The sequence below is a fragment of the Thamnophis sirtalis genome, unplaced genomic scaffold, assembly GCF_051295495.1.
Source record: "Thamnophis sirtalis isolate CommonGarterSnake01/CBP01778 unplaced genomic scaffold, rThaSir2_p1.2 scaffold_4, whole genome shotgun sequence".
In the NCBI taxonomy this organism is placed as follows: domain Eukaryota; kingdom Metazoa; phylum Chordata; class Lepidosauria; order Squamata; family Natricidae; genus Thamnophis; species Thamnophis sirtalis.
The window spans coordinates 22,400,108-22,426,688 of NW_028261384.1; the positions used below are offsets into that span (position 1 = coordinate 22,400,108).

Here is a 26,581-nt window from a genome sequence, read left to right on the forward strand (position 1 = left end):
AAGCTTTCTTATATCATTCTGCTTATTGTATACCTATATTTTCTCTGATTTGCTACCTGCTGTTATGCAGTCAGTTTTATCTATCTTCACAGGTAAGGGACAACTACTAACAACTATTTTACTGCTTATGGCTATTAAGTCAAAAATGTTCATTTTGCAGTTATACATAGTTAATTGTCAAGGGAGTAAATGCAGTATTCCTGGGAATATGGATTTTGGTTCAAAAAGTGGGTTCAAGAGAACATTGGTAAGAAAAAAAACACTGCAAAACCAAATCTTTCTCATAGAAAGCAATTTTAATATTTCAAGATGTTAATTACAACCAGAAAAACTACCTTACATATGTCATGGTATTAAATCATGCCATTATTTCAAACAGATAACAATATACTAACTAGACTGAATCCATTTTAGGGAAATACTTTAATCAGTATAGTAGCTCAATTGCAACAAATACATACCAAAGACCACTGAGGACTGAAAAACTTTGCAAAGTGATTTATATAACATAGCCATCCATTTAGTTGTACCCGGTTTTCCTTACCAACTAAGCTAATTTAAAAAGGTATCCATACTTTTCAAAAAGGCATTGATCTAAGCAATGAATTTGCTTAACAGGCCAGTCTTCCTTCAAAGAGCAAACTTTTAAAGTGATCAATAGAGGTTCAGTTTTAACCTTCTTTCAAAGATGCCTCATTAAGGCTTAATGAACTTAAATGAATACAACTTTATGCAACAATGCATGAGTTCTGTTTGTTCAAGGGCTGTGTCAGCCTCTGAATGGCACACTGACAATAAAATGGGCAAGGCCTGGAGTGATTTTTACATGTAGCCTCTAGAGATCAACAGATAAAATTAGTGCTTTAAACAAGTACAAAGCTTCAGCCATAATTTTATTACCTCAGCTCCCATTTCCCTGAATGTATACCTTCTAGAAAAAGTTCTGGTATGGGTTTCCCTTATGGATTTAAGACGTTATCGAAATTGGATTCTCTCATTTAACACGATACTAAGGAAAATAAGTGTATGACAATCACACGATTGATCAGAAGAAGAAGAAATTATCCTGGGACACATGCATTTGCCTTCATTCGTGAAAAAAGAAAGAGATAAAATGATAGTTAATGTGGGCTACCTTACTTTTTACCTCAAAAACTGTGCTTACCTCTTCCCCAATCAAGTAGACATAGGCAATTTGCTGGAAGGAACAGTACATTTTCAACTTTGCATTAGGCATAATTATAGATGATATCAAACCATTTATTCTTAATTTCCAGAGAGGTACGTGAGACTTTGCAATTCCTACATGTGTAACATCCCACCAAAAGATTAGTTTTGTCCATTTCTATAGATAGTGTCTAAGACAAGTTTCAATTAATTGTGGATTGGTTTTGTATATTCACTGATTAGAGTATGTAGTTTGGTGCTTTAAAAGATTTTTGCATCTCTTTTTTTCCAGACAAAGCATAAAAAAGCGTAAAATATTAAAAAGTTTTATTTCTATAATTCAAAGGGTTTCACTTTTTTGCACACACAATTTGAGTTACCTTGGGATAGAAAATAGGGATTTTGGAAAAAAAAATACTACTCAAATTAATCCAAAACTTCAAGTGGGTCAAAACAATATCAAGGGGAAAGATAAACAAATAATCTGACTTTTTTAATGAGATGAGTTTCTGCTGCACAAACTTTTATTACAATGTTAAAAAAACATACTTTTCAACAATAAAATTTCGTTCTGCCCTTACCTGTATTACAAAGAAACATGCCCCCGTTTGCTGATCTATAATTTACTAAGCAAAGGAGATGGAAATCAAGTGGCATTATATAATGTTTAGTGCAATGCATGTGAAACTTTCAGTTATTTTAAATGCAATTCTTCATTACAGTAACTTCCATGGTTTTCTAAAAATGTAAAAACTGAATTATTATAAATGAAGTGCATTCAAATTGGAACAGCAGTCTACTCTTTGAAAAATCAACAATAGTTTGCAGTGCCTAAAGTGTACAAAAAAGTATAAACACATGTCTGTTTCTGTATTTACAGGAAATTGCACAGTAATTTAAATTGCTTACTTAGATTATTAATTTTTAGTAAGAAGGGGATGCCAGTATTGCATATTAAGTGTCCTTGCATTAGGATTTCCAAAATTCATCCATACATAAGGGGGGGAAAGAATACTGCCGAAATTTTTTTATTAACAAGTTCCCTGAAACAAGCCAGCCACAGGCTGTTTGTTACAGCAAAACCTCAACAAAACAGCATATTCCTTACACATACACACACATCCAGGAGATATTTTCAACAATTAAGGTTTAGAATCAATAGCTGCAAATGCAGCAGCCATTTAATTCAAAGCTTTCAAACATCAAGGCTCAATAGTTTTTGGGTTACTGAGTCTAAATCACACTGGTAACACACAGAAACAAGGTGATTTACACAATGCTACTCTGTGAAACTCTTAGCTAAAAAAGCATTCTCCTATAGATTTGCACCGTGAACTTTGTGGTGCAAAGTACCGTTCCATGCTTTTCAGGGTTAAAACTCCAATGGCTACTTATTGCCGTGATCATTTAAAAAGTGATCCTTTTCCTTCCCTTGCAATTCACAATCACCCAAGACAAGTTACAAGCTAAAAAAGGTGTTGCTTACAGCTAAAAAAAAGATTGTATCATCATGCTATTAAACAGTTAAGAAAAGCAATTGCCAGCAAGAAGTGCAAGTCTTATTTCTATCTGCATCATTTGAGATGTACCTCAAATAATCCTGTGATTTGGGTTAGAGACCAGTCAGAGTACACAGTCAACATAAATGTATTCTGAATATTCCTTGATAAAGTTATGAAATATGAGTGTGCATGTTCCTAGCAAGATGGGATGCTATGTGTATGTATGTATGTATGTATATATATATTTTAAAAAAAACAGAACGTTGCAATTTTGGCATGCTTATCCATGGCATTTCTCCATTGGAAAAGCTGCAGGATACATTTCCCCTGGAAAATGTTTCCTGCCATCCTACACAAATATGTGCAAACTGCAAGGTCCCTAAAATAGCAGATATGAGTTATGTACAGAGGATATTTCTACCTCTTAAATAAGTAAATAATCGTAGTAAGAGTTTATAACACAGAACAATAGCCACCGCAGGCACCCCGATAACCCTCTTCATCGTTCGATAATTTTACACCTCTGTTTTGGCTTTCACTTTCCCACAGTCCAGGAGTCTGAATTATTTTCTCAACAAGTTCTTCAAAAGCACATTGTACGCCGTCACATGTTTTTGCACTTGCCTCTAAAAGGGAGAGAAGGTGGGGAAGAGAGAAGAAATTATGGTAATGTTAAAAAAAAGACTTCACTGTACATTTACATTATTGCAACTCTAGAACATGAAAGAAGATCACCCTATAAACCTACAGCATTAAATAAAATGCAACAGTATTGGAGGAATGTACATACTTTTTGGGTAAACCTATGGAGGGGGGGAGTTATGTATTTTTCCAAACTATGGAACTCAACAAACCCTGATCATAAAACATTGAAATACATAATGCAACCATTTTAGTCTATTTTAAAAGGCAAATAGAAGAATGAATGATTGAAAACTAGTAGTTTCCAACTCAATTTAATGCCCTAATATCTTTGGTTGCAAGGCCTATATAAAAGGGCGGTAGCAGTGCATAAAGATTGCAGATTACCCATCTCTATTTGTTTGATAGAGAAGAGACTACTATATGAAAAATCAATCAAATAAAAACCTATCTGGGGGACAGGTTTATTTCATGAAAAACCAAAAATCTGTATTTTCTCTCCCTAATCCTAACCACACAAGTTGAATTTTATGAAAATTAGTGAAGTATTTAATTACTTCTATAGTTATCACTGTTTCTGTTTTCAATGGCCATAGCTTAATTTATTGTGTTGCTGAAGATTTAGAAACATATTCAGGTTAGACTACTTGGCTTCAGTGGGAGCAATTTCATATTACCTTCCAGTGAATATGTACTGTAGAGGAAAATATCTGAGGACAAGCTAAAAGGCAAGTTTCTTTCTTAGTAATGCCTTCTAGTCTTTTCCTGATTATTTGTGAAACTCTTCTACGCTTGCAAGACACCTGAGAAGAAATAAGCAAGATTCTGCCCTGGGGAGTTTAATTTTACAACTTAAAGAGAATTCTAATTAGGTATCAGTGAAACTAAAAGAAACTGCAGGCAAGTGAAACCATTAACAAAAATGCTTTCAGTAGAACGTATTTAATTTTTTTCTAAATCACAAGAGCTCATTTCCAGGCTACTAGAAAACACTCATGAATTAGGCAGGCAAAAAAATAGTTCAAATGTTTGCTATAGAAAAGGATATAAAAGTCATGAAAAGTGTTAATACTTCAAATACTGAACCTTTCTGTCATTTCACTGGGGATTACCTTTCATTACGTTAAGGCCAAACATTATCAGAGCTGAACACTGCATGAAACCAGGAGACTGCTGTAAGTATAGTAGTCCTCAACTTACAACAGTGCATTTAGTGACCATTCAGTTACTAATGGCACTGGAACAAGTGACTTGCGACATTTATCACACTTTAAGAACCCTGCAGCATCTCCACGGTCAGGTGATCAAAATGTTTGGCAACTGACTCATTTTTATGACCAATGTAATGTTCCAGGGTCACCCTTTTGTGAACTTCTGACAAGCAAAGCCAATGGGGAAACCAGTTTCATTTAAACAATCAGGTTACTAACTTATCAACTGCAGTGTTTCACTTAACAACTGTGGTAACAAAAGTCGTAAAACAGGGTGAAACTCATTTAATAAATGTCTCACTTAACAACAGAAATTTTGGGCTCAAGTGTAAGTTGAGGACTATCTGTGCTTCTGAACTTACAGCCAACCATTCGAAGTTACAACAGGCCTAGGCGAGGGCTACTTATCACCTGGATTTGAAGTTCTAGTGGTCGGAACAGCCCCGTCACAGTCAGATGATCGAACTTTGGACATTCAACAACTCGGTTGCATTTACAGTCATTTGCAGCATCTGGTAATCATGTGACCATATTTTTATGATCTAAATCTTCCCATACACCGCCACTGCCACAGTTTTCAGCAAGACCCCAACACTAACAAATCACCGGTTCACTGGGGCGTTTCACTAGAGCCCAGAACCATAGTGGCCGCTTTATTCACTTAATGGGTGCCACAAAAAATGTAAAAATGGGTCAATCATGTGACCGACCCATTTTATAACCATGGCGACCTACCTGTACTGTTATCACCACTTGAAGCATTCTGCTATAAATAGGCACTACGTGGTAACTTTGTAATAGCTATCAACTTTAGCCAAAAAATTCCCATAGCAAGTCATGATTAAAGAAGATTTGTATTCTTCTACCATGTTTTATAATTTAATTTTTTGTTTTCCATCCAATTTCAACCTTATGAAAATTATCCATCTCATTTAATCAGGGTGTAACCAACATGGTCTAATGTCCTTTGGGATAGAAACAGATTACTTATTGTTTTGTAAGAAGAAAGGAGAATGTCTGTGCCTGGAAGAGACAGCAGGATCATGCATCCTGCTATAAGGATATGGAAACTATATCTGGATCTTTCCTGAATACCTTGGCACTTATATATGTTTCATCTATTAATTTATACAGTTCAGTCTATGCTGCTATAATATCATTTTTTGTACAAAACGATAATATATCAGCCATGATAGTAGTGTAAAAACTGGACTTTGATGGAAAATTGTTTTACCACAGTTCATTTCAAGAACTCACCTATAAATAACATGGAATGTTTTCGGGCAAATTTAAGACCTTCATTTCTGTCAACTTCTCTATTTTCCTATAAGAAAAGTAGAACAATTAAATGATCTCCCTCTCTCTCTCTCTCTCTCACACACACACACACACAACACACAACACACACACACTATGCCACTGATAATTTTTAAAGCAACTTACCTTGTCTATCTTGTTTCCAACTAGCATTTTAACTATGTCATATCTTGTGCAGTATGTTTCCAATTCAGTTAACCAATTGTCCAATTTAGTAAATGTGTCTCTTCTTGTGACATCATAAACTGAAAGGAAAATTTGCATGGTTATTACCATAACAATTCAAATATGTGAACATTTAAGTCAATCATTTTCAAATTCAAACTACATTACTGCCTTTCTCTTCTGTTTAAGACCATTTAAATTATTGTATTACCAACATCTAGATAACCATTACTCAAAGCTATATAAATCTAAGCAGTTATACTGAATGTTTTTATTTGATATTAGTACTAAAAACCATTTTGTTATGAATTTGTTATACGATCCTGTGAACTGCCAGGGCTCAATGAAAAAAACTAAAATGTGGTTAACAAATATATGGATAATCCTCATGAAGCCATACGTAGATACACAAATACACTGTTGCTTGTAGAGAGACATTCTATCCCTATTTCATTATTACATTTTTACTATATCAGCAAATCTGAACACAGCAAACTAAGAAGTCAGAAAATGAAAGGAGATTGATAATTCTTTTACAATAATTTTTTTATACCGAGCTAACATTTTCTTCCCAAAAGAACTATTCTTAGAGGAACACAAATCCTCCAAATATCAATTCTGAAGAAACTACGGTACAGATGGCATGTAATTCCAGCAATGCCTTTCTTATTACATAAAATATCTATACAGTATGTAGCTTCAGATGAAATGTATAGCAATCAGGCAAGCAATTATTTCATCACCCTTCTGGTGATTTGCCAGTTCCCCTCTTTAGATATGCAAATTAGAAAGGAATTATGTGCAAGGAATTTGCTGAGAAGAAATAATATCACCCTCATGTCAAACTGAAACCAACAGCAGCTACTTTGCTGTTAAAAAGGAAACACCTTTCTTGAGTTTGCAGGAAAGAACCACCTCAGGATGAGGACAAAGAACAGAATCAGAAACAATGCACCATGAAGTACAGGGAGTCCTTACTTAACAACTGATATCTTGGCAACTATTCAAAGTTAAGAAGGACTTCCCCAGAGCAACTTACAACCCAAATCCAAAGTTCCAACATCCCCCCCCCCACATACACACACAAACAGGGATGTGGGGGAGAGTGGAGTCACATGATCATATTTTGGGCGCTTGGCAACTGGCTCATATTTACAGCAGTTTGTAGCATCCCATGGTCATGCACTGTAGTTTTTGGTGGTTTTTGCCAATCCCCAGTTTTTACTTCTAGTTTCCTGCAAAAAAATATCAATTAAGGAAAAGGGGTTCCCTTAGCGATTGCCACAAAAAAGGTAACAAAACCAGTGTTATGACCCACTTATGACTAATTCTGGTCTCAGATATAGACATAAGCCAAAGACTACAAATATCACCTTCTAGCAATTCTCATAGGACTGGTTTACTACGCTTAATAAATTGATTTACTTCATAATTTGACAGTGTTAAGAACTAAATATCATAAAGTTGATGGATACTTTGCTAGAATTTCATCAAAGCAAAAGAGTTAAAAACTGAAGTTTTAATACAAATTAGAGTATTTTTAGATAACCAGTGAGTAATCACATGTTTACCCAATATAACTCCTTGTGCTCCTCTGTAATAGCTGGGTGTTAGTGTTCTGAATCGCTCTTGGCCTGCAGTGTCCTAAAAAAATTCAGAAAAAATTCAAAAGAATTCACCTCCTTAAAAAAGCTGGTGTTCGTATAACATTTGAACTACAAACTAGTCAACTACATGTTAATCTAATGTGAACATCCAGCTTGTATCATAAGCTCGTAACACTGGTTATGACTTTATTCAACCAGTTTATCTATGCCTCTTCAAGAGCAATTTGCCAGACAGTTTCATAAACAATCGAAACACCTGATAACCACACTTGGCCCACCAACACTAAGTTCTATGTGTGGAAGAAGAGTTATTCCGAGCACACTAGATTAGTTTAGGAAAAAAGTCAGTCCATGCCATAGAGGTGATATCAATTTCTAATAATAGAATAGATCTACAAATCTGCCAAATTATTAAGATAATGCTTTAGGGTAGAAGACTTAAATTTGTGACCTACAGGCCACATGCATGTTCAAGATAATTTTCTGCAACTGGTGCCAGAATTACTCATGTAGCAGGAGAGTGATATCCAGCAGCAAGCCAGCAGATTGCCGACTATGGCTAGGCAGTACAGATTGCTGACTATAAAGGAAGAAGGAAGTGAAACTCTGAACTTGGAGGATGAACAATGAGTGGTAGCTGCACATCTAATTCCTCATCCATCTGTCGTCACAGCCCAGGTCAGGCTTGTTGGCTTCCGGGCCAAGAAAGATGCTGCTAACACAGATCTACTCTGGCTGAAGCAGGCATCCTTATTTGCCTTTAAATTTTCTCCCCAGCAACTTCACCCTTTCCAGGTGGGCAGGAGGACATAGAGACTTTACGCTCCTTTGCTTCCGGTTGAGTGGGAAGAGAATGGCCATTATGGGAAAGGAGCACAGAGGTTGGCAGCAATAATCATAAATGTTTTTCAGCATATGCTGGGAAACCAGGCTAGGAAAGGATGTGAGTGTGAAGGAGGGTGCAACGCATTCCTACCCAAATGTAATGAACAAAAAGGCACCCTGGGGCTGGCCTTTGGCAACCCAAACTCTGACACATGGGGCTGAGGTGAAGAAGCTGTGGCATTCTCCACTGAATTCTCATCAGGTTGTTTCCCTGCCCACATGGCATCCCCTGACAAAACAGTTCCTAGCATTAAACTAACCCCATACACGTATTTCACAGCAGTTCAAAGTTTCTGCCAATTGTTTTTCTCCAACAGCCCTATTAAACAGATGAGGCTTATGGTCAAATTTTAAATATGATTCAATCTGCCCTTCAAACAAACCTCTGTTTGCCTATTAATTAATTAGAAAGCATCAAATGGCAAATTCTTTTTTTCTGTGTAATGTGAGACATTTAAAATCTGCTTTCCTTATGCTATCATTATAACATGAGTATAGAAGAATGAAAAGTATCCCAAGAACATAAATGTATTTTGAATTATTCATATTAAGTATTCCTTGCAATTACGTTCAAATTCTGAAAAGCAATATGATAATTACAAGTATACAAACCTTCTAAATTTAAATATTTCCCCTTTGTTTAAATCATAACAAAACATCATACTTATTCACCAGTATTTTGAAATCCTACTTACCAAAATAAGACAAACAATTACTTACATGTATTGCTATCAACTGACAACATATTCAGTTATAAATTTTGATATAAGCTAATGGAGTCTTATATTTTGTTATTAAGACGTACCCAAATTGCAAGCTTAGCCTTATTTCCATCAACTGAGATTGTTTTCACTTTGAAGTCAACACCTAAAATACAAAAGCACAATGTTGTTTCAAACACGATACTGAGAAGTAGGAAAAATGCTGAATAAAAGACAGTGTTATGCATCAATTCTGAAAGTGATCACATGTTCTTATTACCCTATTATTGTGAAATAATTTGGAAGAATAGACTATAGAGTTTTAGTGGTACTTTAACACATATAACAAATAATACTCAATACTAAACACAACTTCTTAAATTCAGCACTAAAAAGCAAACCATAGAGCAGCAGCATTGGAAAAATCTTTAGTTGCAAGCGGCATAGAGGGAGCCTGAGGAGGGCAAGTAACATAAGATACAATCTATGATTTGCAAGATTCATGCTGTTTCTAACTTCTGCTGCTTCTTCTTTTTTTGTAACTTTGTAAGAACCTGCTTCATTAATGAACTTATGGCTCAGGTATAAAATAACCAACTCTGTAGCTGCATAATTCATTCATTAAAAAGTATCTAACAAAGTGAGGCCCTTTCATTTTATGAACTCTGCAAAAATGACTGAGAACATAAAACCAGTACAATTATTGGGAGCAAAACAGCCCTTTATACACCATTTGTCTCATGCAAAATATAGGCCTGCATTCAAGTAAATAGTCTTTTTGTAAATGTGGATTACTTACTGTGGATGGTCAGCAGTGTGTGTTATCACTTTTACCAGAGGCATATAGTTTAAGGTAACAGAACATTAGAAGATATAAAATGGGGGGGGGGAGAACGGGGACCAATGCCTTGCAATCCCCAACCCCCCCTCCCCTTAATATTTGGACTCCTCAATATTTTCCGAACTTGTAGCATTCCATTGCCAAAGCTTCAACAGACACAAATCTTTTCCTACACCCACCTTTATCGGTAGCTCTTTCTGTTGTTACTCACCGGCCTAATCCATCCCTGGATCTCCTGCACCTGTCCTGAGCAGAGCCCTCTGGGCCAGTACACCTGCAAGGAAAGCCTTGGGGCCACAGATGGGGAGGCAGCCTCTCTCTTCAAGCTCCCCTCCTCAGCTTGCACTTTGCCTGCCTCCTTGTGGCACATGTACACGCAATCCCTATTCCTGCCAGGGTTCTGCAGGCTAACACAGTGTTAAGAGGTTGTAAGCTTTTTGTTTGGTCTCTACTTTTCTTTAAATAAATCAAGATCTCCCAGGGAACCTCTAGTGACCTTCCATGGAACTCTTGGGTGTTTAAAGCCATAGGCAAAATACGGCGGTGCATTATACATTATATGTCCTGGAGTTTAATGTATCCATTCTTCCATTCCAAATCTTTCTTCTAAGGGTTACATCACTGTTCTGCCATGGGATTGTGATGAAATTCCTCCACCAACTGTTGGTTTACATCACTTTCCTACCCCTTTTCAAATTTAAATATTGCAGACTTTTGGGACCCTCTTTGTTTCTGACATCTTTTAACCCTTAACCTATTTTATGTTGTTTTACTTGGCTTCTTTTATTGAAGTATATTTTATAAATTTATATTTTTATGCTTTTAACTGTACAACACCCAGAGTCATTCCAAGTTAAATGGGCAGGGGTAAATTGATAAACTCCATTCAAAATGTTAAATTTACTCTTAGCCCTGTATTGTTAAGTAATATGCAAGTAAATTTTAAAGGGTCTGTTTACATTGTTTCAGAAATATTTACTTTAATATTTAAAAATGTAGAAAATCAAATTGACCTTATGAAAATATGTTTTTCCTCCTGATTAATACCATCTTTAGAAGTTAAGTTTACAGTGCTCTTTACCCAATTAATTTAATTACAGTGGCAAACCTACTAGGAAGACCCTTCAAAATATAATAACCATCTCCCTGATGTGAATCAGATCTCCTCTTCCTCCTTTTGTTCTTATTAAGAGTTCATCATACATATCTTCTCATCTAAAAAACTGCAACCTAATTTGGAACCAGATAGTTTCAGTAAACATGAATTCTGTAAAACTGAATTTGAAGTGATTTGAAAAGGTTCCAATCTATTCTAAAATCATAGCACAATTTTCATTTGTTAACTATATTCAAATATTAACCATATTAGAGCTTTAATAAAGAAGTATTTTAAACAGGGAAATTTAGTGTGGTGATTAAAGCACCGGGCTGGAAATCAGGAGACCCTGAATTCTTCTCTCATTTTAAGCATGAAGCCAGCTGTGTGCACTTGGTCCCACACTAGGAAGAAGGCAAAGGAAAACCACTTTTGAAATATTATCAAGGAAACTGCAGGGACAATTGTTAGGAGTCAACATTAATTTGAAGACATAAAATAAAATGACAGTAAAATAGTAGCTTAAATTATGGAACTAGGCAGGAAAGCTCATCCTCTAAAGAGGACTTTAGTTAATGATAACATTTTTTCAAGATTATAATAAGAATAGAAATCTGTCTTGTATTTTAATGTATTTATCCTCAAGAAAGGGTAAACATTAAAGTACCAATAACATACGAACTCTCTTTTACTATGCAAACAATTAAGATAAAAGGGCAAAAATAAATAAATAGCAGAGCTACACACCAATCAAAAGAGGTGCTTTTTAACAGATGGGAGTGCAAGTGAAATAGCTCACTCCAAATCATTAAAGTAGACACCTTTTTTACATAATTACCCTGCTGATTTGCTCTGAGCTATTTTTGCATGCATGTACATGTAAGTCACTCTGTAGCTTAATAATACAAAAGAGTTTTATACATTCTCCAATGCTTTTGAAGAATTTATACAATTTGTGAAATCTTTTAACATATTAGTTCAATTTAAATAATCCTAGGTTGAAAGCCAAGCAGTTATAAAGTCAATGCATTTTATTTATATATTCCAAACATAGGAGAATTCTCTGATTAGTACATACTTTACCAAACTCTTACCATGTTTCATTATGCCCGCTTTCTGTGAAGCAAATTATAAGATATCCCTTCCAACTTTCCACAGCATCAGACTAAATACTAAAAAAACCTCTTAAAAGACAAATAGGCACAGATGGTTCATGTAAACAAATCAAGAATTAGATTTTGCCTTTATTTTGGGGTGGTTGAATTTTTGCTTTCTTTGGGATGCAAACAGCTTATAGCAACATAAAAATATATTAAATACATATACAGATAATATACAACAAAAAAAGAATGCAAAAAACCAAGCACTATTCAATCAATATATGCAAAGTCAAGGCTTGAGTTATAGCATGGCACTTTGGAATCAAGATTAATGGTTTAAGAATTGATACATCAAAGAATAGACATCAAAATTAATGGAACTTGTTTTAGATCAAGTCTGATTTTTTGTGTGTGGATCTATTCAAGATATAATTAAAATGGGATACGATGATATATCCAGATATTTCAAATAATATGGATATATTTAAGAGCCAATAATCACCATAAACAGGAGTAAGATTAATCATTATATAGTAGAGCAGCAGCTTCATGTTTAATTTCTTTATTCTGTTAGAAGAGTTAAATTTTGTAAGATGCCTATTTGTCTAATATACAAACTATTGGAAGTTTGTAATCTAACGGGGCTAATCAGTATTCTGTTGCAATTATACTTGGATCAGGATGAGCATTCTCAATTATAAAGATTCCATTTTTATCAAGCAACAAAATAATGTTAGCACTGTTTCACATTCTAGATTTGATCAAACGAATGCAACCAATACAAACTTACCAATCGTTGCTGCAAGTTCTGGATCAAATGTGTTATCTGTAAACCGTAACAAAAGGCTGTATAAAGGAAGAGAGGAGAAAGAAATTAGGTTTTACAAATTCTGCTGGAAATATTCATTACCCATTCAAAACTCTATTAAGCAATTGTAGTTTTAATGAAGAACACCTTGTCTTTCAATGTAAATATTTTCAAAAACTAAGGTCCAACATCCTTACAAACAGTTCCCCTGTATACTTCTCCATATGGAGCCAGGCCATCCTGAATTGTATTAAGCTTTGAAAAATTAAAAGGAAATAGTAAATTAGTACATTGTAAATAATCTTTCCTTTCCATAATGCCCCCCCCCCTGCCATTACTTGTAAAAATGTATCAGATTACTATAGCCAGTATTCTGTTCTACCAAAAGAAAAGGGAGGCAGGGCTAATATATAGAAAAAATGAGGCAAACATGTCCTAAGACAATCTCATCAGGCAGCCCTATTGTGATCACTTTATGATTGGCCACAGGTATCAAAACAGTCATTTTGTAATTGTACACATAGCACATTCTCAGCATTTAAGATGTGTTTTATCAATCTAAAAAGAAAGATTCCTAAGACATCAGCCTTATATATTATTTAACTAGAGGAGCTTTTCTTCTTTTCTAGTAGTACTACTACTATGGCCTGGTTCAGCTTAAAGTTATACCTTCATATCAGATATTTTGTTTTCTCATTAGACTATACTATTTCTGATTTAAAAATAGGCAGTGAAGTTTAAAACAACTTCACTGCCTATTTATCAGACAGTAGCTACAGCAGTACTTGAATGTTAAGATTTAAGATGTCAACAGTATATTTATAGATACCCACAGGAACACAATATCTGCAGATACTCATGGAATAGAAATAATACATTCCCAGTGATCTGGGAAGTTCATCTTGTTGATCCAAGTTGTAAACTCTTTCAACAGCCTTAAAAACCTCTACAACCTCACTGTACCAAAGGATGTGCAGATTATGTAAATCAATCTTGAAGGACAGCTGCACAAAGTGTTCAATAATAGGCATTCACACGTCTGGTCAAAGTTTGTTCCAGGGATAGGCAATTCAGTGCTCACTTTATATCTTTTAGACTAGAAAATCCCCATAAATCAGCATGTCTAACAAATAAGGATCACGTGAGTGGTTGCTTAAGACCATGTTGCCTATTTCATCCCACTGGGAGTCTGCTGTAGTAAAATATCCAGGTTTCAGCCACAGGAGAACAAAAAAAGAGATCATGTTCTACTTTTCAATTATACTATACACACCATCTCATGTTTAAGTAAATACACTCTGCATTTAAAAAAGAACACCCCTTCCAATCTCTTATCCTTCGTGCTAAGGAAATTAAATATTCCACAAACCATCTTAACTTTATTCCTAGTACAGTCTCAGCTTACTTTCCTAGAGGCTCTGAAGCTTGCAGTATGCCTTGCATTATTTATTTACAGATAAACAATACCTTGCAAAATGTAAACTTTTAAAGTCATATACTTGGGGATGATCTAACCCAAAAAGAATTTTGAAACTCTGCCTGCCAGCAAAGCACTTGCAACAAATTACAATATATCAGGGTAATGGAGATGGGAGGGGCTTTTTGTGTGTGTGTGCGTGTGTATGTGTGTGTACAAGGATACATGTATTCCCCCATTTTCTTTCACTTGTGTAATTTCTGAATTGCAGGTTTAGGTATGAGAAACTATTTTATCACATAGCCAACTCTATACTGAACATATAATACTCCCACAGGCCTAGCAAATAGTGACAGTCAACCAAAACATCTTGAATCACAATTTGACTTAATACAAACATTGGATAAACTAGTTATAGAGTTTACCATTGCTTCCAGAACAAGACTTTCTGAAGAACTTTAAAAAACTGGTTCTGTCACCAAGCCTGGAGGTCAGGAGGTGGGGCTGAGCCAATGCATTGGCTATGTTAATTGTTATGGGTGGATCTGTTTACATTCTAGCTATTGGTTGTTGTTTTTTTTCTCTCTCTCTCTTATATTTTTAACATTGTTAGCAACTAGGAGTTATTACCTTGCCACGGATGACCAAATAAATTAAAGAAACATGAAATAATCTTTAACTGCTGGAATTCATACCCCATACACACCACCTAATGAGAAGGAAGGACTTACTGGAGAAGAGCCTAATGCTGGGAAAGATTGGGGGCAAAAGAAGAAAGGGATGACAAAGAATGAGGTGGCTGGATGGAGTCACTGAAGCTGTCTGCGTCAGCTTAAATGGACTCAGTGAAATGGTAGAGATGGTGCAGGAGGCCTGGAGGAAGATTGTCTATGGAGTCGCGATGGGTCGGACACAACTTTGCAACAAACAACAACAACATACCACCACTGTATTGTGACATCTTGTTTTTCATTTGTAGCTGATATTTAAAGAAAATATTTTTCCTTTTAAAAAAATTGGATCCACAGCCCTGCTGGTTGCAGTAAAACTAAGCCATGTCATACCAGACAGGACTTCACCACAAGCAATAACACCAAGGAGGTCGAAAGAGACACATCACAAGGAAGGCAAAGGTTATTGAAAGCCATCCAAGAATCACCAGTCTCGTGTCAGCACTATGGACTGAGCAGGAGCAGGCAGGAGCAAACAGCCAACCCTCCCTCTCCCCTCCACATCCCCCCAAAAGGGCAAGACCACTCCCCTGTGAAGTCAGGCCAGGGCAACCTCAAAGGAAACGGGGGTCCCACCCCAAATCGTGATAGTTCACCCTGCCTACCCCCAACCACGAGATTTAAGTTCAGCCTTCCAGCCGGCTGTCAAGCAGAATGAAGAGGCCTCCGAAAAGCGCAGGGCCTCTGAGCATTCGCAGAGTGCGACCCTCCTCTCTGAGCCACAGGGGGACAAGAGGGCCGCAGAGAAGAGAGTCGGGGTCGCGGTTTTCAGGCAGGTGCCCCGTTGCCCAGATCTCTGCTCCCCCACCCGCCCCCAATTTCCACAAGGAGCCCCACCCCTTCCCCCGCCGCCCCCGCTGTCCCCTTCTCCCCTCCCCCCCCCCGCCGAAGGACCCTTTTAGTGAAGAGCCGAGTCCCACCAAACTTAGAGGACTTTCTGTCGAGTAAATATAAATGGTCTCTTCCAGGTGAGCCCTTCTTCCCTTCCCCGCGACCGCCCAGAGAAAACGCCCTTTCGGCTCGAAGGGGCGCCCGGACTGGGCCCAGGCGGGGCGGGGCAAGGAAACCCCGGCATTGGGAGAGAAGGCCGAAGCCGACCCGAGTGAAGAAGAAGGGAAGGGAAGAAGGACTCACCTGGACTTGCCTACACCGCTTTCGCCGATTATGAGGATCTTCAGCGTGGTCAAAATATCCTCGTCCATCCTGACCAACAACGACACCCAGCCAGCACAGGCGGCACCTCCTCAGTCTCTACGCCAGCTGCCACGTCTTCTGCGCATGCGCCCCCTCGGGATCCGCCCCTTTGGCGACGCCAAAGTCCTTGCGGGGTGCGCACGCGTCGAGGACGCCTTCCGCGTCTCGGTCATGACCCCGCCCCCTTGTCTTGTGTCCTGGTTCGCCTGCCGGTCTGGGGCTCCGGTAGCGCAGGCGCATATCGTGTCTGAGCGGGGTGGGTGGGTGGAGGGAGGCACCCGGGGAGCGGTTACTTTGTTTGTTGAGACAGGCAGCAAAAGGAAGAGGAGGAGTGGCAACCGGGGTGTCGTGCTTCAAGGAGGGCTTGGCTGCAGTTTACCATGAGTCATCAGGCTGTTGTAGCAAGACCTGTTGTTACGTACATACACCGAGTTGCCGCCTGACGATTCCGTCACCTATTAGTTAGGATTGTAGGTCTATGGAGATTCTCAGTCATCCAGGTCATGGTTGTCCCAAAGGTGCTTTGTTTCAAAAGGCAACTGGATTTTCTTTGTTTTTACTTATTTATTTTATTTATTTAGTTTTTCAAACATGTAAAAGATAACAGGTGTAAGTATAAACATAAATATGAACATACTAAATGGGTACCAATAGATGGAAACAGTAGAACAGGGATAGTAGGCACCCTAGGCACCCTGCTGTGCTTATGCACACCCCCTTACAGACCTCTTAGGAATGGGGTGAGGTCCACTGTAGACAGTCTAAGGTTATGGGGGTTTGGGGATGTAACAACAGAGTCGGGTAGAGCATTCCAGGCGTTGACCACTCTTACTGAAGTCATATTTTCTACCATTAAGTTTGGAGCGGTTTACCTTGAGTTTGCATCTGTGTTCTGTGTTCATGTATTATTGTGATTGAAGCTGAAGTATTGACAGGTAGGACGTCGTAGCAGACAATTTTGTGTACTATGCGTAGGTCAGACTTTAGTCGGCATAGTTCTAGGTTGTGCAAGGCCAAAATTTCAAGCCTGGTGGCATAAGGAATTTTATTGTGAGCAAAGGAGTGGAGTACTCTTCTCGTGAAATACCTCTGGACTCTCTCAATTGTATTAATATCTTACATACAGTGCGGATTCCAGGCAGATGAGCTTTATTAGAGAATTGGTCTAGCAAAGGTTTTGTATGCCCTAGTTTGCAATACAATATTACTCGAGAAGAAGCTTCGCAAGATTAGATTGACAAATCTTAAATGTCTTTTTGGCAATGCTGTTACAGTGAGCTCTGGCGCTCAGCTCAGTTGAGATAAGTAATCTCAAATGATGAAGGTTCTTGGCTGAGAAGTGAAATGTCTTCAAGCAAAAATAAAGAAAAACCAGTTGCCTTATGAACCAAAGCACCTTCAGGATTAGCTAAGGTTAATTTGTTGCATTTAATGTGTGTTATAGGGAATGTTAGCTTGTCCTGGATGGTAGAAGTTTCCCCCTTTGTTGAACCCCACTTGCATTGGACTTTTTAATTTCCAGATTTGTCTGTCATCATGAATGTATTACTAACATATTTGAAGGATACAAAAGATTTGAATACCCACGTTTTAAGAAATTGGCTTCTCTCATACTAATGTTGCACTTTTTCCGTAGGAGTGTTTTTTCATCTTTGAGGGAAAATTATTTGAAGTTATACTTAGTATTAGGCAGGAGAAAATACAACATATTTTTTATTGGCTTTCCTTTACATTACAACAATGGATGCGGTGGCTAAGTGGCTAAGACACTGAGCTTGTCAGTCACAAAAGTTGACAGTTCGGGAGTTCGAATTCCTACTGCCGCAGAAGGAGTGAGCTCCCATTACTTGTCCCAGCTTCTGCCAACCTAGCAGTTTGAAAACATGTAAAAATGCAAGTAGAAAAATAGGAACTACCTTTGGTGGGAAGGTAACAGTGTTCTGTGCACCTTCAGTGTTTAGTCATGCTGGCCACATGACCACGGAGACATCTTAAGACAGCGCTGGCTCTTAGATTAGCACCGCCCCCTAGAGTTGGGAATGGCTAGCATAGATATGAGAGGGGAACTTTTACCTTACATTACAGCATCCTGTAGTGTCTTCTAGATGTGTTGGGTGTTTCAGTTCCTAACCAATTTCACCAAATTTTGGCTGAAAGTCCCAAGATTTTCAATTTGTAACTAATTATGCTTGGAAAAGTTGTTAGATGCCATGATGTGTCTACATATTTAAAAGAAATTAGAATCATACAGGCATTGATTTTCCTTTGATATTCAATGGAAGCAAAAGACAAGCTTTGAAGAATAAGATAGATAAGATACTGGTACTTTTGAATTTGGTATTAGAAAACAAAAGGATCATAAAACGTATAGTTCTCGAGTCATGTGACCAGATTCAGATTACCATATTTTGAATACATGTGAAGACCAAGCTCTCTTGAGAAAACCATAGTGCTTGGAAGGAAAAAGGTCAACCAGCAGTAAAATGAATAGACAAGTTATAATGATGGGCGTACCAAGGAAAACTGTTAGAGACAGATAATCCTGGAGATGGTATATTTATGTGATTGCTAAGAAACCACCTGACCACACATGTTCAGCTAACTGTGGAAGATAAAAGTACTTCTGAGTTGAAGTAGACTCGTGGTGCTTTTATCTATTGCCATTTTCTTGGCAATATTATTAATGTGGTTTGCATTGGCCTCATTAAAAATGTATTCCTGAGTTTCTAGTCTAGCCAGTAAGCTGAAATTTGCAGGTAATTCCTCATCCAACTGCTAACCACAGCTGACACTGGTTAGCTTCTATATCAGCCAAGAGTATTTAAATGATATCACCCCAAAGGCAACATAGCAGTTATTCCAAATCCTACAATGGAAGACAGATGTCTCTGATACTTTCATGATACTTTTTGCACATAACCAGCCTGTTTCAAGCATCAAAACAAAAGATAAACAAACAAACAAAACTAGGTGAAACTGCCCTTCACTTGGAGAACCATATTTTGCTTTGGAAATGAATAAAAATCATATTTTGGTTTGGAAATGAATAAAAAAACTAATTGAGAAACATCTAGCCATACTGCGCTCTTTTAATATTTTCTTAATTATACTAGGGACCCAGTGGTGGGTTCTGGATCCCGGTGCAACCAGTATGGTGCAACGGGGCCGGGCGCCCACCACCTGAACATGTGCAGCATGCGCATGCATACTTACCGCCCATGACACTCCGTGACGCCTCTGCGACACTCCAGCTGCTTGGCAGAGCGTCGCACACCGTGCGCATGAGCAGAAGCCCCAAAAACGTGATACCGGTAAGGAGCGCGGGTGGGCAGCTAGGCCCTCCAGAGCACCATACTGAAATGGTACCTGTTGCTTCCGGTAGGCACCGGTAAGCCCGTACCGGGGTGTACTGGTCATAACCCACCACTGTCGGGACCCCTCAAAAAACAAAACTAGACATCCAGTTGTCAAACATGGCTCACTTCTCCATTGCAGAGTTCAGCTAGACAAACAACCACAACTGGAAGGTGTTCCAGAAGACGATAATGTGGGTAAAAATCTTCCTAATTTTATACAGGTAATTTTCGAGTTACAACCAGACCTGAACCCAGAATTATGGTCACAAATCATGCCAGTCATTAAAAGAGTCACCCCATGACTATATTTAATTTGTACAACTTTTTTGCATCAGTAATTAAATAAATCATGGTCATTAAGCGAATGCTGTGATCATTAAGTGAATCCATTGTCCTCTAGCTATTTGATGCTAGAAACCAGAAGTAAACATTGGTTTTGGCAAAAATTATAATAAATCTGAGTTATGTAACTATAAGGTACTGCAAACAAATGTAAGTGTGAACCAATTGCTGAGTGCCCCAAATGCAATCACATGACCACAAGGGGGGGGGGGTCAGCCATCTTAACTTTGAATCCGTGTTGTAAGTAGTTCAAAGGAGATCCATTGTAATTCTGAATGGTTGCTATGTTTCCAGTTATAAGATGAAGACCAGTTGGAGAGAGTTGGGTTTGATTGCAATTATACTAGTTGTTCTATGAGGGAGTTTAGGTAACGGAGAAGCTTTGGGGGGTGGGGGCATGTATTTCCTCTAACCATTGAGAATTAAGTGGAAATAATCAAAGAACAATAACAGTTATTTGAGATGTTATTTTACATTAGATTTTTTTTTTGAAGAAAAAAGGATTGAAAATGAAGGGAAAAATATTCGTTCACCAAAATGGTTACTATATTATGCTATATAGAATATTGATTTAAGTTTTAAAAAATATGTTATAGAACCAATGGGTAAGTATGGGGGGGGGGAACTAACTGAGTTGAAGTATGGATAACTAAATGTACTGATTTGTAACACGTGCTGAAGCATTTTTTCTTCCAATGTTAACCTTAGCCTTATTTTCTTCAAGGAGTATAATTACCACTTAATTGCTCTACATGAGCATGATAACAATAATTATGTTGTATGAAATAATGGACACATATACATTGTTGAAACATTTAGCAATACCAAATTGTGAAAGAGACAATAAGGCAATAATAATGTTGTCTCTCATGCCCTGTCAGAGCCTGAATCTGCAAAGGAAGACAATCCAGAACTGGAGCTCACGGACATCGAGGGGATGGCTTCGTTGGCTTTGGAGGAATATGGAGAGGAGCAGGCCAAATCAGGTTAGGGCCTTTCAGGATTGGGACGGCTTGCAGGCAGGGGAGAACAGAGGCAGGATGATCAAGAGAGGCTAAGCAGTGAACATAAGAGACAGAGCTCAGGCGATGAGCAAGGACCACCCCCTCCTGATCCTCCAGCATGGAGAGTGGACAGAAGGTGGGAACAGTGCAGGCTAATCTAACTACTTGGAAGGAGAGCAACCCATCCCTCTCCACAAGGCACACCTAGGGACTGAGACTTAAAGAGACGCTGTGGGGAGAGGCACTTCTCGGGAACAAATGCTGAATTCATGGAGGGTTGTGTGCAGTTGTCGACATTGGACTTTTCCTGGACTTCTTGCATTATTTCTTGCCTCCTGGATTAATTGCCTTGTTTCTTTACTTCGTGGACTAAATGATTAATTCATTCACCCTGCTGGATTTCCTGTTTTGCAGCTGTTGTGCTCACAGCATTGTGCTGGACTATTTGCAGCCAGAGACTGTTGGAGGGGTGTGTGTGTGTGTGTGTGTGTGTGTGTGTGTGTGTGTGTGTGTGTGAGAGAGAGAGAGAGAGAGAGAGAGAGAGAGAGAGAGAGAGAGAGAGAGAGAGAGAGAGAGAGAGAGAGAGAGAGAGAGAGAGAGAGAGAGAGAAGTGGTATTCAACAGGTTCTGACCAGTTCTGGAGAACTGGTAGCGGAAATTTTGAGTAGTTCAGAGAACCGGTAAATACCACTTCTGACTGGCCTCACCACCATCTATTCTCAGAGTGGGATGGGAATGGAGATTTTACATTATCCTTTCCCTGCCACACCCACAAAGCCATGCCCACCAAACCATGCCCACAGAACCGGTAGTAAAAAAAATTGATCACTTTGCTCTGGGAATTTCCAGAAATGTGGGAGCGTTTGGGGAACATTTGGAACAATAAAGAGGCGGTTTGAACTGTCCGCTAACTGTCTAGTCTCTGTGTTGTGCCCTGGGTCATCCCAGTTGTCCATCCAGGATGCAAAATTCCATAATAATAGCAAGAAACTGATGGATTGAAGTAAAAATGAAAATGCTTTCATATATGAGTGCAACAAATTATGTGTGCACTTATGTATGTATATATAATTTGCCTCCTCCATTTTCTCAGGAATGGAGTACATGTTAAAAAATGTAGTTGTGGTGTTGGATTCCATCCTTATTTATGAAAGTTGGTTGAGTTATTTGGATCCATCTTCTCTCAACTTCATCTGTCTGATATGGTGATGTGGGGACAACTGATGTGTATATTGTCAGCCTCTTGTGACACACACACACACACACACACACACACACACACACACACACACGTAATTTAAAAGAGGAGACCAAAAAAAGTATACTGTGCCTGCTTCAAGTATTAGGTGTAAAATATAGCAGTATATATAGGCTATATAGTATAATATAACCAGTATTTCAAATGGTTCAAACTACAAATAGAACATAGATTCTGATGGATGGAAGTTAAGACAAAGTTCTTGACACTACCAGAAATTTGGTAGTAAAACTAAATACTAAATTGGTGGATTGGATCTGCTCATATAGAGTTTAGACAATCATTTGTTTGGAATGCTTTCATTTATATGGTTGCATGGAAGAGAAATGGATTATATTCTTTCTTTTCATTTTGAAGTTCTTTAGATCCATCTCCACGGATATTGGGAAAAGTTGGAATGAGCTAATTGTGATAATTATTTGTCCTCTTGTTTTGGATTCTTTTCAGCTGGTTTTGAAAAGCTAAGCAGGATTTGATTTAGTTGGTAACTTGGAGGGGAAATCAGCAGAAAATCCAGAACTTTAAGCTAGACATGAAAATTGACAAAATCTTCTGAAGTAAGAGAACAGCAAAATTCTGCTATATTACTACCATGAAGAAGAACGTTATGGCTTCAAAATCTAAGGAACTGATTTGGATAAAACTCAGCAGCATTTTTTCATGCAGCTGTTGATAAAAATAGGATCACCAACATGATCACCAACGTCCAATGTTGGATAGGGCACAAGAAGAAGGTTACTGCCAAGAGGATTGCATAAAAATGCCAAACAAAGTCGCTAAGAATCAAGTTTGATTCAAGTGAGACTGTCAATTCTCAAAAAGACTAGCTGAAGCCATACTTTGGAGCATTACTCAGAACTCTAACAGAGGGCATTGTCTTTAGTCTACTTTTGCAAAATGTAAAAAACTCTTAGGAAATTTTCACAGGTAAGATAATAAAAATATTTGAATTGAGGGGTCCTTAGTGCTCTCTGAACGTGGTTGTTTATTTTCTTGCAGACATTTCATTATCTAAATTAGGTAACATCATCCGTGCTAGTATTTCATCAATTCAGTATTTGAATTGAATATGTTCTTAACATAGAAATGTCACTGAAAGTTCATGCAGTGTGGAATGCAGGCTTCACCACCATGATGAAGACAGATACGCTCTGTCTTTAAAACATCAAGATTGAATCCTTCAGTACCAAATGGTGACAAGCATGCAAGAGTTCCCCCTTCTATCCAACAAACAGTCTATTTATTTGGACCCATCAAAGGACCAACATTTATAAAAGCTTTGGCCTTTTCCATTGTAAAAAGAAAAGATTCCATGCTGGAATTATACTTCTTGGGATAATCTTGAGATATCTTCTCTCAAGCTCTCCAGAAGCTGGATGGCTACTTCAAAAAATAGCGCTTCTAACCAAGCATAACCAAAACAGAAATAGTCACAGTTCACCTCAGCAATAAGTACACAAATTACCAGCTTTTTGTGAAGTTCTGGATTTTGCAATGTAATAACTTGCTGAAGTACCTCAGGGTAATACTGGAGAGATCACTAACTTTCCAGCAATAACTGGAAAAAACAGCTGAAAAATTGAAAAGCTGCAACAGTTTTCTGAACAGACTGGCTGGAACATCCTCAGGCACTGATGCTAACATCCTACAAAAACAGCCTTGGCTTTGGTTTATTCCACAGCTGAACATTATGCCAGCACATGGCTTAACAGCTCTCATACCCAAATGGCCGATGTCCAATTCCACCAGACAATGTGTGTCATCTCTGGCACATTGCATCCCACTCCTGTTTACTGGTTACCAGAATTTAGCAATATCATACCAATCCATTTTAGAAGACAACAGGTTCTCATTCGGCTACAGGCAAGGATATTGAACAACAAGGCCCTCCCTATTTACCAGGATAATGCACAGCCTATTACAAAATTGAAATCCCATTGACCAGCTTGGAAATAGCTATTCACTTAACATCTAACCAATTTAATCCCTAGATCAGTGATGGCAAACCTCTTGGCTTCACGGGCTCATCTGGGTTGCAACTCGGAAGAAAGGCATGAGCGTGCCGGAAAATGAATTTCTGGTTTCCAGCGAGTGCATGCGCACTGGCCAGCTAGTCTTCCAGTTCCTGGCATGAATGTGTGCACAACAATCAGCTTGCAGGTTCGCATGCTCATTCTGGAAAAAGGAAGACCAGCTCTTCCAGTTTCTGGTACTGCCGCATGCCTGAAGGCCAGCTGATTGTAACACATGCATGCGTGCCAGAAACCTGGAAGAGGAACGGGCAACACCACATGTGCCAGGCAACATGACTTCGCATGCCACTTTGGCCACGCATGCCATAGATTCACCATCACGGCCCTAGATTGTCTGGAGAGAGGAGTGGACCAATATATCTTCTTGTGGCTTGACCATTAGTGATCCCTCCACCAAACCACCCTTGTTTTGACCTACTTCACTTTGTCTGATCGAAATGGAACAGAATTAAGAATGATACTGAAAGAAATGCCTCTGTCATGAATCAGTGGGTATGGAAAGATTCCCCTTGTGATTGTGGTGGTGATATACAAACTATTAAATACATTGTGTACGATTGCCCATGACGTGTGTTCTCTGGTTCCTTAGAAAATCTGCATGAGGCCATGTTAGAAGTGACTGCGTGGATAATTGAATTGGATATCTAGTTATGAAGCCACTGCCATATCCCCATTGATATTTTACTTAGAATTACATGGAATATATTTCTGTTGTGCTAAATAAATAATAATTTCTTGGGATTCTTATTTTTGGCCACCAAGGGCTATAAAAGGACTTGGTGTCAATAAGGTGATATCATCAGAGACTGGGGAAGGGTTAAAAAATAAATAGGTGTATTCCAGCCCAATAAAAGCTTTTGCTACATGCTTAAAAGAAGTTATGATCCAATTTATCTAGCAGGTACTAGGCTGTAGAATTTTGTATCACACAATACCATTTTCTAAACGAAAGGAAATTAATTCAGGATGGGAAAAGGATTTTATACCTATTATTTAAACTCCTCTCTTGAAAAAGAATACAGATTACTTTAGTATGGATCTTATGTTTTGAAAAGCTTTAGATCATGTGGTCGAAGTATTATTAGGGCACTGGAATAATGATCTCAATATCAGACCTCAAAACTAAAGATTATATTAACAGATTTCAATGCAAAATCCCAAGTCCACTTGTAGCAGGATTCAAGAAAGACATTTTCCCAGTTTTAACAGAGAATACTTCTTATACTTTTTTAAAATATCCAGCCTCCAGATCCATATTGGTTTTAAAAATAGTTCATAAATGAAAATTTCACTTCTTTTTCATGTAGTTTATTTGATGTTCTAGTTCAAACTCTGGGTCTTGGTCTTTGTAAACAAGGTGCTATAGTTAAATAATTTCCCAGTCTGTTGTTTTTTCATCTCAGCAAGCCTTCTGTTTAGTGCATTGCCTTTCAGCTCAGCAAGAGGGCTGTTGAAATAGGTGAAATAAGAGATTTGTCCAGACAGCTCCACTTCATTTTTTGCTAAAGATGGGAAATGTTATAGGTTCATAAATTGTTTCTTACATATTGAATTGGTCTAGCTGTAGACTGCCTTTGGGCAGAAGAGGGAGGAGGAGATACGATCCCCCCCCTCTTCTCAATAATTCTTTCTTTTTTGCTCCATCCCATATTGATTGCAAGCCCAGCTTGTGTCTATCAAGTTGAGAAAGGGAGACAAATACCCCCTAGCATTCATAAAGAGAATTTTCAGCTTTTAGGTAGGACATCACTGCGGACATAATTCGAGCCGTTTCCTGACATAGAAGTTTTGTTTTGTTTCTTTGAAAGTCAGCTACACTGATTTAGTGTGTCCAAAGCCTGCAGCATACACAGGAAATATGAAATCTGAGATAGGACAAAGTCTGCTCGGTCACATATTTTGTAACATTCCTCAGATGAAAACAAACTAGGAAACACTGGTTGTTCTCCTATCAAGACTCTCACTATTATATATTTCTGGAAACTGGATTTCTACACACAATATGAAGTCAGTTTGAAATATAAATAATTTGTATGTCTTAGTGCCTATCTGCTACTACTCAATACCACATTTCTTGGTTATTTTCAGGCAAGTTGGACAATGAATAGTAATAGCATTTAGACTTATATACCACATCACAGTGCTTTACAGCCCACTCTTACGGAGCCAGCATATTGTCCCCAACAATCTGGATCCCCATTTTA

General features: G+C 38.1%; 1 protein-coding gene across 1 annotated transcript; it reads right to left on the minus strand.

Annotated features, from left to right (window-relative positions):
* Positions 1-277: 277 nt before the first annotated feature.
* Positions 278-16,484, minus strand: RAB18 (RAB18, member RAS oncogene family). The gene is made up of 7 exons (XM_014053225.2): positions 16,325-16,484; positions 13,025-13,080; positions 9,302-9,363; positions 7,576-7,648; positions 5,966-6,084; positions 5,780-5,846; positions 278-3,295 (listed from the first exon to the last, which is right to left on the minus strand). The coding sequence occupies exons 1-7, from the start codon at positions 16,390-16,392 to the stop codon at positions 3,123-3,125; spliced, it is 618 nt and encodes a 205-aa protein (XP_013908700.1). The 5' UTR covers positions 16,393-16,484; the 3' UTR covers positions 278-3,122.
* Positions 16,485-26,581: the final 10,097 nt, after the last annotated feature.